Source organism: Periplaneta americana, chromosome 9 (assembly GCF_040183065.1).
Source record: "Periplaneta americana isolate PAMFEO1 chromosome 9, P.americana_PAMFEO1_priV1, whole genome shotgun sequence".
Taxonomy (NCBI): domain Eukaryota; kingdom Metazoa; phylum Arthropoda; class Insecta; order Blattodea; family Blattidae; genus Periplaneta; species Periplaneta americana.
This window is the reverse complement of record NC_091125.1, coordinates 94,372,791-94,388,563: the sequence shown is the minus strand read 5'-3', so window position 1 is coordinate 94,388,563 and position 15,773 is coordinate 94,372,791. Positions and strand designations below refer to the sequence as shown.

General features: G+C 38.9%; 2 protein-coding genes across 6 annotated transcripts in view; one reads left to right on the top strand and one right to left on the bottom strand.

Moving 5' to 3' along the window:
• LOC138706266 (uncharacterized) overlaps positions 1–15,773 on the bottom strand; it is a 149,780-nt gene that overhangs the window by 25,054 nt on the left and 108,953 nt on the right. For all 4 annotated transcript variants that reach the window (XR_011333938.1, XR_011333940.1, XR_011333941.1 and 1 more), the window contains one exon: positions 36–245. Coding sequence is in view for 1 of the 4 variants with exons in the window: in XM_069835350.1 (XP_069691451.1) it covers positions 228–245 (18 nt within the window). In the remaining 3 variants the exon portion in view is untranslated. The remainder of the gene's footprint in view (positions 1–35; positions 246–15,773) is intronic.
• LOC138706263 (fatty acyl-CoA reductase wat-like) overlaps positions 1–15,773 on the top strand; it is a 50,085-nt gene that overhangs the window by 31,178 nt on the left and 3,134 nt on the right. For both annotated transcript variants that reach the window (XM_069835343.1, XM_069835344.1), the window contains exons 7-9: positions 2,720–2,915; positions 8,775–9,020; positions 10,858–11,115. In XM_069835343.1, coding sequence (XP_069691444.1) covers positions 2,720–2,915; positions 8,775–9,020; positions 10,858–11,115 — 700 coding nt within the window. The remainder of the gene's footprint in view (positions 1–2,719; positions 2,916–8,774; positions 9,021–10,857; positions 11,116–15,773) is intronic.

The window sequence follows — 15,773 nt, the reverse complement described above, 5'->3', positions numbered from 1 at the left end:
TCAGATGTTTATTTTAAGAGGTTTGCATTACTTACGTTCAGTCTGCATGGATGTTGTTGATATGTTGTCGACAGAAGACGGGGTTTTTCCTGTTAAAACGTGGTACAAAGATGGTTATCAGTTAGTAATTCAAGACTGGCATGAACACTGACACTGTTCCATCAACATGGAAGGCGATCTTCAATTTACGGAAACTTCTGGAGCAAACGGAACAGTGATGGACCGCCCTAGGTCAAGTAGGCCATCTGTAAGTGAGGAGACAAAACTTAACGTGTTACAAGCTATTGTATTTGGTGGAAGAGTTATTGGAAGACGAGGGACTAGAAATGCCATCCAGATCACCAGACCTCACTCCAATGCATTTTTATTTTGAGGTTTGGTTAATGATATGGTCTACGCGTCAAAACCAACCACAATAGAGGACTTGACATCAGCCATTGATACTGCTTTTCACGACATTGCAAAAAAATATGCTTAAGTGTCCAAGATCGTCTTCAGAGATGTGTCGACGCATAGAGAAAATAAATTGAAATAACTTTCTAGTATAAATAAATAATCATGAATAAAGTAAGTTGCAGATGGAAAAATGGGTAGTGTCTTTTGTGCGACTCTGTATATATATATATATATATATATATATATTATGTGGAACTATAAAAGTTGGAGATTTATCCTTCGAAGAGGTGGAAAAATTCAAATATCTTGGAGCAACAGTAACAAATATAAATGACACTCAGGAGGAAATTAAACGCAGAATAAATATGGGAAATGCCTGTTATTATTCGGTTGAGAAGCTTTTATCATCTAGTCTGCTGTCAAAAAATCTGAAAGTTAGAATTTATAAAACAGTTATATTACCGGTTGTTCTGTATGGCTGTGAAACTTGGACTCTCACTTTGAGAGAGGAACAGAGATTGAAGGTTTTTGAGAATAAGGTTCTTAGGAAAATATTTGGGGCTAAAAGGGATGAAGTTACAGGAGAATGGAGAAAGTTACACAACGCAGAGCTGCACGCATTATATCCTTCACCTCACATAATTAGGAACATAAAATCCAGACGTTTGAGATGGGCAGGATATGTAGCACGAATGGGCGAATCCAGAAATGCATATAGAGTGTTAGTTGGGAGACTACAGGGGAAAAGACCTTTGGGGAGGCCGAGACGTAGATGGGAAGATAATATTAAAATGGATTTGAGGGAGGTGGGATATGATGATAGAGACTGGATTAATCTTGCTCAGGATAGGGACCAATGGCGGGCTTATGTGAAGGCGGCAATGAACCTCCGGGTTCCTTAAAAGCCAGTAAGTAAGTAAGTAAGTAAGTAAGTAAGTAAGTAAGTAAGTAAGTAAGTAAGTAAGTAAGTAAGTAAGTAAGTAAGTAAGTAAGTAAGTAAGTATATAATATGTTTTAAACATAAAATTACTTATTCTGACAGCATTTGGTCACATTTAGCATTTATCTTGATTGGAAAAATCTACCATCTCTAATGATCCGCAATAGTTAGAAATAGGCAGGGGTAAAGTCTTCGGGTTTGTACGGGTTTCTGAGCTTATTTGCCTGCAAGAAGGGTCTTAGAGCTCCGAATCGGCTTGTCGGATTACTCATCTGCGGATGGGACCTTGCTCAATCAGGGCTGAGACAGAATGGTCCACTTGCCATTGTCGTATTCAAGAATGTCACCTGGGTCACTTCTTGAACTTGAACTATCATATATATATATATATATATATATATAGGGCGCACAGGCCAAACAGGGACGAATTCCGATTCCACACTCGAAAAGCCAAGCCAAGACTGTATGAATTTCTGTATACTTTATTTCCGGCCATACTACAGTCTGATCCGTTTGGGTATGGATAATATTAATTTATTACTATAAAGCTATTATGATAGTAGGAAAAATTTCTTGCTGGTTATATTATGATTAAAAGATGGGAGTTTCCATAATATGAAAGGACAAATGAAAATCGTAGAATATTAAAATGGCTACTATAAATCAACAGCGGGCACGATGTGTTCTTTGGTATGCTCGGTTTGAGAGTGTTAAAAGAGTTCAAAGGGAATTTCGATGGTGAGTATGGTATGCGTAATGTACCTAAATACGACGATTCCATAATGTTGTGGTATCGAACATTTGTAGAAACAGGTTCTGTATTAAAAAACGTGCAGGAGGTCGCAGGCGAAACTCAGTACGAGAAGCAGCTATCTCTTGGCTTGGTCCTCGAACTCTCCAGATCTAACCTCTCCTGACTTCTTCGTGTAGGGTTTTGTTAAAGGCATTGCCTAGTCACAGAAACCCAGGAACATTGATGATCTGAGAGTAAAAATTACTGAAGCTTTTCAACAAATCACCCCTCTTATGTTACAACGGACATGGGCTGAATTGCATCACCGTTATGAGTTGTGCAGGGTGCGCAATGGGGGGTCATGTTAGCTCTGAGGAAGCTTGCATCTTTCAGTGTTGTATGCACCAAGTTTCAACAAATAAAGATCAGTAGTAAATGTTTCAGGGTGTTTTTTAATTTTATCCATACCCAAACGGATCACCCTGTATTACTACGTAATTCTTAATGAGAAGCGAATGGCCGGAGTGGAGATCTGAATATTCCAAAAGGTGCAGAGAATTATTATATATCGAAAAGCTTGCGTTTAGTAAAATAAGTGAAGAAAAGTGAATCCGGTCTTAAGTGGGGTAACATGTTACGGGTTGTTTCAGTTGTATGCACCAAGAACGACCCAGTTTCTGGATGGATCGACAATCTGTACGGACCTACGGGTGCGGTTGTGGGGGTCGGCGTTGGGATGATAAGGACCATGCACATCAACGGCAAGTACATGGCCGACATCGTGCCCTGCGATATGGCCATCAACGGCCTCATTTCTTCCGCCTGGGACACTTACGAGAGGCGCAGGTAAAATCACTAATTTTTATAGATCATTGAATCTTGTGATGGAAAGGCAGAATATCTACATCAGTTCGGAAATGTGTACGTACTGTCGGTGACTCAGGAGAAGACGAGAGCGGGCTGAAGAGGAAGGGATGTGAACAGATAACGTACGACAACACGTCAATATTTGTAATGTAGTAAGCGGAAACATTAGGTCTCCTTCTGTTCAACTTAGCTTTAATTTCCATACGCATTGTTACTCATGTTTCTTGCACGATACTGGGATGCTTATTTGAGCGATGTTTATAATAATAATCAACAGCGATAGTCAAGAAGGTCACATTCTTGCCCCTCGTATTCTCCTGAGTAACGGACAGTACTTATTCCTATTTTTTTTTTATAGAAGCCGTTCCACGATAGTTGAAGCCTGATCTTGGATACACTGTTGTCGAAAATACGTCTACTCCGTGACTTCCACGTGCTGCCCCTCATGTAACCTGCGCGAGACGACTGCGCCATGCTTCAACTACAGTGAAACGGCTTTTACCTTGTATAACATATTTTATTGTAATAGCCATTCACGCAAAAAAGATAGTCATTCAGCTGAGAGGTTAAGAACTATCTCTGACAATGAAGAAACCTGTTACAGTTATAAAACTGGTTTTATGACATAACGTTTTATGTAAATAGCTTGCAATGTTGTAACTCTTTTACGATAATTTGTTAACCATACTTTAAATTCTCGTATTCGACTCCACAATCAGGAAAACGAGTCTAGATGACGAAGAGTTTAAATTCTCGAATTTTATTCAGAGGTAGTTTTGCAATCTATTCCTTGCTTAAAGCCTGATATTAATACATCTTTCCAATGGAAATAATTTGTAGACGAAGGGAATGTAATATAAAGAATGTTACCACATCCTGATGAATATTGCATCCTCGTATGATTATGTTAACTAAGTCACTGTAAATTTTTCAGGCTTTATCGGGACTCGAACTCGGATCGTCTGCATGATAAGTCGAAGATCTAGACTCTAGAGACGACTCAGCTACCTTACGACATAAACGATAATTTGCTTGTGATTTAAAACTTTGTAGACCGTGTCCCGCTTAGAGGGGTTGAGTAATAAGTACTCACCATTTAAAATCAGATAAAGATATCGTTGTGATTTACGTCTGACAAGATAGAGAAACTGTCCAAGTTATGCAACAAAGTTTGAAAACAGCTGCATGCGTAACTTTCGTTTGTTTATGCGTAACTTTCGTTTGTTTGTTGCTAGGACACTAAAACAAGCCTAGCGCCACCATGTGGACACCACAATAGAAAGTTCAGTTCGTGCTATGACTAGCAGAAGTAAAATCTGTTACGCGAGTCTTTGGACCATTCTTCTTCGTAGAGACTACAGTCACAGGAAATGTGTATCTAGACATGTTACAGAACATTGTTGTTGACCAACTTCCCCCAGGATCGGTTTTTCAGCAGAATGGGGCCCCATATCATTATCATCAACGGATGTGTGAGTTCTTGGATGAAAAATTCCCCGATAGGTGGATCGAAGACGAGGACCTCTTGCTTGGCCACCCAGGTCACCTGATCTTACCCCTTGGACTTTTTTTCTGGGGCTTTGTGAAGGATACTGTGTACCATAGAGGCAGAGCTGGAGGAACTGAGGCAGCGCATCACAAATGCAGCTGCGCTAGTGACTCCACAAATGCTACAGAACACTTGGCGGGAGGTTGAATACCTGCAGAGCAACTCAAGGCGCACACATCGAGTTGCATTGAGCATTCTCCGAAACTCGGAAAGTTTTTACATAAAGTTATGTTAATAAACCATTATTTACACTTGAAATTATCACTTCTTTCTCTGTCCCTCTAAGAGGGACAAGGTGCATATAAAATCTTAATATGAAATATTTATTATTTTCTATTGAATTGCATTACGCTTTTGTGCTACTGCAGTTCATTATACGAAGCTGGTTTGTGTTATACTCAGTTTGAGAGACGCCTTACCTTCGGCTGATTGTTTTCGTTGTTGTTGACTCAACGATATGGCTCTTTAGTCTTGGGCATGAGTACGATTGTTCCTGCAGTGGTTGAGTTGTCTAGACATTCGGTATGTCACGTAGGCGATCCATATTCGAGTCCCAGTCAGGCCGAAAAAACCACATTGACACTTGTGGTGGACAGGATCACAGGTGGAACTTTTGTCGGAATTCTCCTGTTTCTCGACGTTAGGCATCATCACCATTCCGTCCAATCTCCATTTCAATATCATTTCATAGTATTACTCGATCGCCGGCTGACTTAGCACGGAGGGGGGCTAGTCTATGTACAGACCGATTGTTTAGTCCTGACTGCTCAGCGACGCGAAAGAGGGGAAGTAATAGGAGTAGTGGGGAGAGCTCCGAAGTAGAGATAAGGGCGAGCGGTCGGTAAAGGAATGCAGTACAGCTTAATTGTACTAGACACATACGGCTCTACCGCACGCATGACATCCGATCGCTCCGAAGGCAAGCGAGTGACTAACCCAAACACCCCTTGGCGTAACTAAATATACTCGCCTGACCCAGGCGCACATTGCCGGCGACTGTAAGGACTAAATAATCGTACTGTACGAGTGGGGTTGCCTAGACACTCGGTGAATCTTAGTATAGTCAGCTGATGAGAGTTTGGAATGCGCTTAGTTGGAGAGTAGATACTAGGTCGCAATGCTGGATCATAGTGATTCCCTAATAGTATGGGTAGTATGAGCACGATTAATGGTCACTCTCTCTCTTTCTCTATTGTCTTCTCTTTAAGAATGACCGCCATGTAAAAAAGTCAATGAGCAATTAACTGAAGAAGACCCAAAGAAATGAAACAATATTTTTAAGTATAAGAAAGCAAGAAACCTTGTAAAGAGGAAATTATAATGGTCTCTTTTAAGATGGTCATTGAACGACGCTATATCAACTACTAGGTTATTTAGCGTCTATAGAATTTGTGGTAGCGAGATGGTATTCGCCATGTCTTTACCTGAGATTCATCTTAATAGTTAGGAGAACCTCGGGAAAAACTAAATCCGGTAATTAGTCCAAGCGAGAATGAAATCCAGACGACTTCGAATTAGCAGAAAAACGCGCTTAGGGTGCTATTTATAGACATTTCTCTAACTCGGGCTACGATTCATATCATATCATATCGCTGACACTGGTTTATGAATACGAAAAGCGTTAGTTCGCTGATCATCCACCGAAAGCCCGCGCTAAGAATGTCTATGAATACGGCCCTTAGGGTGCTATTCATAGACATTTCGCTAGCCCGGGCTACGAGCGTGCTAAACAGGATTCATATCATATCATATCATATCATATCATATCATATCATATCATATCATATCGCTGACACTGGTTTATGAATACGAAAAACGTTAGTTCGCTGATCATCCACCGAAAGCCCGCGCTAAGAATGTCTATGAATACGGCCCTAGGTGTCTAAGCTATGCTGGTAGCCACTAAAGAGTCTTATAAAAAATTGTTACTTTATGTAGTGCAGTAAGAAATATGAAGGTTATGTCAGACGAGACAAAAATAGCCACCGGCGTAGTTGAAGGATAGCGACTCGTTATATGGGTTTTGCTAAGATTTCGATTGGAAACCTGCTTGAGTTGATTGCCTCGTTAGATTTTTTCCTGAGACTTTCCCTAACTCTAAGGAGAATGTCAGGTACTCTCGTGCGAATACTGCGTCTAATCTCACTAAAATAACTTTGCGCTACCCACAATTACATCGACGCTAGATAATGATGATGATGATGATGATGATAATAATAATAATAATAATAATAATAATAATAATAATAATAATAAATTTATTGCTAGAACAAAGGTCAGTGTAAAATCTATCACCTACAGAAAGAGTACATAACTTACTCGTGCTCTGGGGGCATTCCACAAAACAAACATAAATATATTATTAATCAGCAGAATAAAAAAGTATAGGCCTAGATATCACAATAATTGGAACTTTATATTTTCTCTCTAAACAATAATTTTGTATTGATTTTTTAAAATAAGGAGCATTAGCAAATTGTATGCTTGGAAATTTAGCTGTTATCTTGTTATAGAGCCTTGGACCGAAGTTGCTACTGTGATTATAAGCTACATTTGTTGTACATTTATGTTCTGTCAAACATATGTTGTCTGATCTTTTAGTTTTATATGTATGTGAATACAAATTCGGTTTTTGTGTACGAAATTCAATAAGACATTGCTATAAATTTGATCAAATACTTTAAATTCAGAATACAATAGTTCTGAGGGATAATCAAGAGGCTTTTTAAGACATATTTTTATCATTAGTTTCAGCAGCAGTGTTATTGGCATGCGGGAGGTACTAAATCACTACCCCATCCTCTAATACCGTATTGTAATAGTCATAGCTTGTACTAATGCGAGATAAATCAGTCGTAAAATATGGATAGTCAAATAATTCCGCAGGATAACAAAATAATGAATAATTTTTCTTAATCTAAAGCAAAGAAAAGGAACACATTTATCTCAACGTAAGTGTTGGTCGATTATTATATCGAGATATTTAACTTGAGGATATTCATTTAGAATAAGGCTGTTACATTATTAGAAGAACAATTGGAAACCCACACCTGTGGAGTAACGGTCAGCGCGTCTGGCTGCGAAACCAGGTGGCCCGGGTTCGAATCCTGGTCGGGGCAAGTTACCTGGTTGAGGTTTTTTCCGGGGTTTTCCCTCAACCCAATACGAGCAAATGCTGGGTAACTTTCGGTGCTGGACCCTGGACTCATTTCACCGGCATTATCACCTTCATATCATTCAGACGCTAAATAACCTAGATGTTGATACAGCGTCGTAAAATAACCCAATAAAATAAACAATTGGATGTATGAATTAGTACAAGAGCGAAACAGGAAACTTCATAACTTGGACTTGATGCAGCGTCGTTAAATAACTAATTAAAAATTACAAAATTAGAGGGGAAGGTTCAAATGTTGAATGTAATAAACATACAAGGATATTTCCGTGGTTTTCCCTCAACCTATTAAGAGCAAATGTTGGGTAACTTTTGGCACTGGACCCTGGACTCATCTCCAGGGTTGTCACTTTCTCTCATCAGGAATCCAGGACAGATGATATTACTGCGTACCTTAACATCACTAGACATTTTAATTAATAATTAAATTTACAATACAACTGATTTTATATATTTCAGCTAATTATATTAGGGCCTAAGCTTTAAATTTTTTTTACAGTTTTGCTAGATTATGAAATTTTGTTTGAATTATTGGTAAAGTCTGGAAAAATAATGTGCCATATTACAGCGTGATCTATACATAAAAATGCGCGATAATACAGAGTTTAAATCCTATCAATAATAAATCAACATCCAGAGAGAGTAAAGAATAAATATACTGTATAATATCTAATATATACTGCAGTACTAAACACCGTTTTTATTGCAATAGAGCCCTATAGGAGGCGATGACGACATTGAACATAGATTGGATAGTAGTCTTAAAAATGAGTAAGGAATTTTAAAAATATTTGTGTAGAAATAAGAAAAAAAATTACAGTTTTTCCATTCCTTTATTTTCACATTTCGGGACAAATATAACTTAACCCAGGACACACCATTAAAATACAGAACAATCCTGGGAAATCCAGGACTTCTGGTAACCCTGCTCATTCGCTAGCGTTATCACAGTCATCTCACTCAGACGCTATGTAACCATAGCAGTTGATAAAGCGTCGTACAATAATCCACTAAAACATACTAAGTTCCATAACCTTGAAACCTTGGACTAGCTCTTTGAGTTGGCTCGATATCTTGGCTTCGCAGACATTTGGTTACTTGCTCTTTGTTGCAGATGCGGTGAGGAGGACATTCCGGTATACAATTTCGTGTCGTCTTGCGAAAACCCGATTAGCTGGGGTGATTACATCAACCTCAATATCAAGCATAGCTGGCAAGCACCGTTCGATAATGCGATTTGGATGGTGACCTTCACGCAGACCAACGTGCTGTTTCTGTACAAGATATACGCCCTGTTCTTACACCTGCTGCCGGCGCTGCTCGTTGACGTCGTGTTCTTCAGCGTGGGACACAAACCCTCGTAAGATGATATACATACATACATACATACATACATACATACATACATACATACATACACACATACATAAATACATACGTATTCTGCTCATGGGCAGGTCTTTCACTGCAAACCCAGCATTCTTCAGTCTTTCCTATTTTCTGCCTTCCTCTTAGTCTCCGCATATGATCCACATATCTTAATGTCGTCTATCATCTGATTTCTTCTGCCCCGAACTCTTCTCCCATTCACCATTCCTTCCAGTGCATCCTTCAGTAGGCAGTTTCTTTTCAGCCAGTGACTTAACCAATTCCTTTTTCTCTTTCTGATCAGTTTCAGCATCATTCTTTCTTCGCCCACTCTTTCCAACACAGCTTCATTTCTTTTTCTGTCTGTCCACTTCACACGCTTCATTCTTCTCCATATTGAAATTTCAAATGCTTCTATTCGTTTCTCTTCACTTCTTCGTAATGTCCATGTTTCTGCCCCATACATTACCACATCCCATACAAAGCACTTCACTAGTCTCTTCCTTAGTTCTTTTTACAGAGGTTCGCAGATGCTCTCTTTTCTATTAAAGGCTTCCTTTACAAGTGCTATTCTTCTTTTGACTTCCTGACCGCAGCTCATGTTACTGTTTATACTACATATCACTTATTCTATATCACAGCAAAAGTAGATAACAAACTCAGTTTCAAAATCTACAGAAAACCCACAACAACAACCACACACATATATACATAACATATCCAATCACCCAACACAACACAAATATGCTGCATTTCGTGCTATGATATATGGACTACTCAACATACCAATGAACCAGAAAGACTACAAAGAATAAATAAATAACATCAAATACATAGCACAAGAAAATGGATACAACCTCAACATAATATATAACATAATAAAAAAGACAAAACATAATTACAAGAAACATAGAAACAGAACACAAACACAAGAACACAAAAAATACATCACACTAACATACGAAAACAAAAACACACACAAGATCGCATTATCATTCAAGAAATTGAACTAAAACATCGCATACAGAACACAAAACACTCTACAAAAGCATCTCAAAAAAAAAAACAAACAAACAAACAAATACAAAATAACAGGTGTATACAAACTCACATGCAATAGCTGCAACAACTTTTTCATCGGACAGACAGGCAGATCATTTCAAACACGTTACAAAGAACACATTACAGCCATAACCAAATCACACAACACTTCCACATACGCAAATATATATCACAAACGCTAACCACACTTACAGAAACATAGATACAAATATGGAAATTCTACATATCCAACCGAAAAACCAGAAACTAAACACACTAGAACAATATGAAATATACAGATACACAGAAACATACTCCCAACAAATCCTCAACACACAACTGAATTTCATAATACACACACTATTTGACTCCACACTACACAATATAAACGCACCTCCAGCAAACTAAATGAAAACACTGGAAGACGCAAGGATCTCACAAGTTCTGAAGATGGCTCCCAAGCTGAAACTAGTAAACTAGATACAGTATTTATAAACGTAATACTGTATTAACACGTGAAAGTAATCACCATATATTATATTCCATATTGTCCTCTTTGTCTTCTTCTCCTCATTTTTCAAGCTTTTTCAGCATTCTCGACATAGACATCTGTTGGCATGGATTCCACTTTGTTACATATGTTTCGGTAAGCTTTATGATTCCTTGCTACTTGCATCCAAGAATGAAAGAAGGTGACTACTAAAAGAAAACCTTGTTTAACATTGTGTTCGTGCCTGCAAGACTAGAGCGTGTAACACCTCTTTAATGGTTGTGTGATCGTGTTTCAGGATGATAAAGACGTACAGAAAGTTGCACAAGTTCACTGACGTAATATCTTACTTCTGTACTCGTCAGTGGAAATTCTCGAATAAAAATGTGCAGCAAATGTGGGACAAGATTGGTGAAGACGATCGTGCGATTTTTGATTTCAACATAAGGAACCTGGACTGGAGCTCCTACTTCAGAGAGGCTCTCATGGGAGTCCGGACTTTCCTGTTGAAGGAAGACCCCAAAAATCTACCACAGGCCATCAAGAAAAGATACAGGTGCGCCATTACAAAACCACTCGTTACTCATATCTGCAATTATTGAAACTGTTACTATATATTAATACACCTTATTACTTGCAGAAGCTCAGCTGAGATGAGTGATGATGCCAATAACTGTGGCAAGGTGAATCGAAGTACTGGGATAAAATGAGAAATGTCTGGTTTAAGGGTTGAGGCACAATCCAACAACTTGTTGACCAAATCAATTGCCCCATTTAATTGATATCATTAATAAGAGAACTCTATTAAAGGACGAGGAAACTAAGCAACGTTATCAGTTGAAATTTCAAATAGGTTTGCTGCTTTAGCAACTGCTGACGAAGCTGAGGAAGAGTTAGATGCTAATAGCGTGTGGGACAATATCCGAGATAATATCAAAATTGCAGCTGAGCAGAGCATAGGTTATCATGAAACTAAGAAAAAGAAACCGTGGTTTGATGAAGATTGTTCTATTGTAGTAGATAGAAGGAAACAGGCAAAATTGAAATTCTTGCAGGATCCAATTGTGGAGAATAGAGATAATTATTTCAATGAAAGACGGGAAGCAAGTCGTACACTTAGGAATAAAAAGAGAGATTACTTGAAGGAAAAACTGAATGAGGTAGAAACAAATAGTAAGAATAAAAACATTCGAGATTTATATAAGGGTATAAAGGAATTTAAAAACGGATATCAGGCAAGGGTAAACGTGATCAAGGATGAGAATGGTGACTTACTTGCAGACTCTTATTCAATCCTGAACAGATGGAAAAACTATTTTGGGCAACTACTAAATATACATAGGCCAAATAGAAATGATCGGGACGAAATTCAAATACAAACTGCTGAGCCATTCATACCGGAACCCACACTTTCTGAAGTCGAAATTGCGATAGAAAATCTGAAAAAGTACAAGTCTCCAGGTATTGATCAAATTCCAGCAGAATTAATACAAGAGGGTGGAAGGGCATTATCTAGCGAAATCTATAAACTTGTACTTGCAATTTGGCAAAAGGAAATTGTACCAGAACAATGGAAGGAGTCCATAATCGTACCTATTTTTAAGAAGGGGGACAAGACTAACTGTAGGTAGTAACTTTCGAGGAATATCACTTTTGTTGACGTCGTACAAAATTTTGTCGAATATCCTTTTGAGAAGATTAACTCCATATGTAGATGAAATTATTGGGGATCATCAGTGTGGTTTTAGGTGTAATAGATCGACTATTGATCAGATTTTTTGTATTTGACAGATATTGGAGAAAAAATGGGAGTATAAGGGTACAGTACATCAGTTATTCATAGCTTTCAAAAAGGCGTATGACTCGGTTAAGAGAGAAGTTTTATATAATATTCTTATTGAATTTGGTATTCCCAAGAAACTAGTTCGATTAATTAAAATGTGTCTTAGTGAAACTTACAGCAGAGTCCGTATAGGCCAGTTTCTATCTGATGCTTTTCCAATTCACTGCGGGCTAAAGCAGGGAGATGCACTATCACCTTTACTTTTTAACTTCGCTCTAGAATATACCATTAGGAAAGTTCAGGATAATAGACAGGGTTTGGAGTTGAATGGGTTACATCAGCTTCTTGTCTATGCGGATAACGTGAATATGCTAGGGGAAAATCCACAAACGATTAGGGGAAACGCGGAAATTCTAGTTGAAGCAAGTAAAGCGATAGGGTTGGAAGTAAATCCCGAAAAGACTAAGTATATGATTATGTCTCGTGACCAGAATATTGTACGAAATGGAACTATAAAAATTGGAGATTTATCTTTCGAAGAGATGGAAAAATTCAAATATCTTGGAGGAACAGTAACAAATATAAATGACAGTCGGGAGGAAATTAAACGCAGAATAAATATGGGAAATGCCTGTTATTATTCGGTTGAGAAGCTTTTGTCATCTAGTCTTCTGTCAAAAAATCTGAAAGTTAGAATTTATAAAACAGTTATATTACCGGTTGTTCTGTATGGTTGTGAAACTTGGACTCTCACTTTGAGAGAGGAACATAGGTTAAGGGTGTTTGAGAATAAGGTGCTTAGGAAAATATTTGGGGCTAAGCGGGATGAAGTTACAGGAGAATGGAGAAAGTTACACAACGCAGAGCTGCACGCATTGTATTCATCACCTGACATAATTAGGAACATAAAATCCAGACGTTTGAGATGGGCAGGACATGTAGCACGTATGGGCGAATCCAGAAATGCATATAGAGTGTTAGTTGGGAGGCCGGAGGGAAAAAGACCTTTAGGGAGGCCGAGACGTAGGTGGGAAGATAATATTAAAATGGATTTGAGGGAGGTAGGATATGATGATAGAGACTGGATTAATCTTGCTCAGGATAGGGACCAATGGCGGGCTTATGTGAGGGCGGCAATGAACGTCCGGGTTCCTTAAAAGCCTGTAAGTAAGTATTAAGAGAACTCTACCTGCCGATGTAGGCCTACAGTAGGCAGCCGTGATCCGAAGTGCCTATGCGTGCATTGAAATAGGTGCAGGACATTTCGAGCATATTTTAAAATAATTGTAGGCCTAAGTAAATAAACAATTTTATGTTAAAGAATCTTATGAGATAACCAAAGGGTAAATAATGAATGAATGGGAGGAAATGGGATGAGAAACATTTAAAAGATACGCAAAATGCGTCTTGAAAGAGAAATTAGGGCTGGGAAGAAGTGCCCGTGTGAGATCCAAGTTTGTTAGCCACTTCCCTCACTCCGATTTTTGTCCGTCCATATGAAGGAACATGGAGAATTTTGAAGGTGAAAGCCGAAAATGGACGTAATCTAATAGGTACCACATTAGGTGGAGACGAAGCGTGACAGAACTAAGATAGACAACGAAAAATGCATTACCGTTGAGGAAGATAGGCGTTGCGGATTGCACAGTCACATCTATCATGGAGACAAGAAATGCGGGGTTTAACTCGTGCAGTATCTGCTATTCCGAAGATTGGAAATGAGGGAGCTGACATGTTAGCAAAAAAAATTGCCATTAAATACCCCATAATGAGTTTTCATGTAGGTCTATAAAACTAACCATAAAAAAGAAAATCGCCTGTAGCCTAATTATAATTTTAATCCGTCAAAATGATAATTGTAATTCAAGGAAAATTCTCAAGGATCCTGGATTGATAACTGAAGCACCTCAGCTGTAGCCATGTTTAAGTTGATTACTGGACATGATTGTTTAAACTTTTAAACAAACATTTCTGCAGGATTAGGATAACAACCACAACAAACTGTCTCCTATGCAATCAGAATTAGAGATGGACATGCATCACATAAAAATCTGTGAAGTTCTTAAGACATATCATGATCTACACTGGTCAAAAAAAGTTAAGCATAATTAGGTATATAACGGTTTTTATTAATTAAAATAAAATAGATAAATTATAATTGGGTTTCTTGGTTCCACAGAATAAACTTAAAAGTAGAAATACACTGTTTGTTAACAATGGACTCAATATGAAATGAAAAAGTTGCATTGTTTGGAAACAACGGAAAAGATAAGGGAAGTTGAAATTCGTACATCATCAAAGAAAAGGAAATGGTGCTTTCAGTGCCCTGTTTAATAACGTGTTGATCCTCCACGAACCCTGAGGCACTCTTGTATGTGACGGGGCATACTCAGTACCAACGCATCTAAGCTCTCCTGAGGCAAATTGACCCATTCTTCCAAGGCAGCATTCCTGAGTTCTTGAATCGTTAATGGGTGATGTGGACGATTGGAAATGGCTCTCCTGAGAAAGCTCCATGCATGCTCTGTGCAGTTCATATCCAGTGAGCATGCTGGCCAATCCATTCTTCGGATCCCATGCTCTACCAGATACCGCTGCACACTATGAGAACGATGAGGCCGAGCATTATCGTCCTGTAGAGTGAACCCTTCTCCTAAAGTCTCTGCAAAACCACTTACTATGGGTTGGAGGATGTTGTTCTCATACACGGCAGCAGTCATGTTTTCCTCTATTGAAACCAGTGGTGTGCGGCGGCCAAACATGACACCTGCCCAAAACAAGATTGAACCACCAAACTGTTGGTGACGTTCCACGGTCATTGAGGGATGATTTCGTTCCCCTGTTCGTCTCCATACGCGAATAGAGTTGTTGTCAGGGTGTAGGCCCATTCTCACTTCGTCTGAGAATAAATTTCTGGTCCATTGGTCTCGAGTCCAATTCTCATGTGCTCTAGCCCATCATGCACGAGCACCCCTCTGATGTGGACGGAGTGCTGGAGTCTTGAGTGGTCTTCGAGCATACAACCCTATGTCATGAGGTCTATTGCGCACAGTTTGGCTACTTACAACAACACAGTGGCTTCGCGCAGGTCATGGCGCAGAGTTGTAGCTGAGGCTATAGGGTTCCTACGTGCAGATAACCTTACATACCGGTCCTGACCTGGTGTTGTTTTGCGTGGACGGCCCTCGCGAGGTCGATCTGCTATTGACTAGGTTTCCTGGAACTTTCTCCACAGTCTGGAGACAATACTCAGATTCACATGAAGGATGTTAGCAACATCAACTTGTCTCATGTTTTGTTCCATCAAAGTGATCATTTTGATGCGGTCTGCCATTGTAAGGGTGTTCCGAGCCATTGTACTGCACTATGAAGCACTATGAAGTAAAACGACACTGATTGAACTTCGCTCGAATTAGAGACTTTGTTTACTG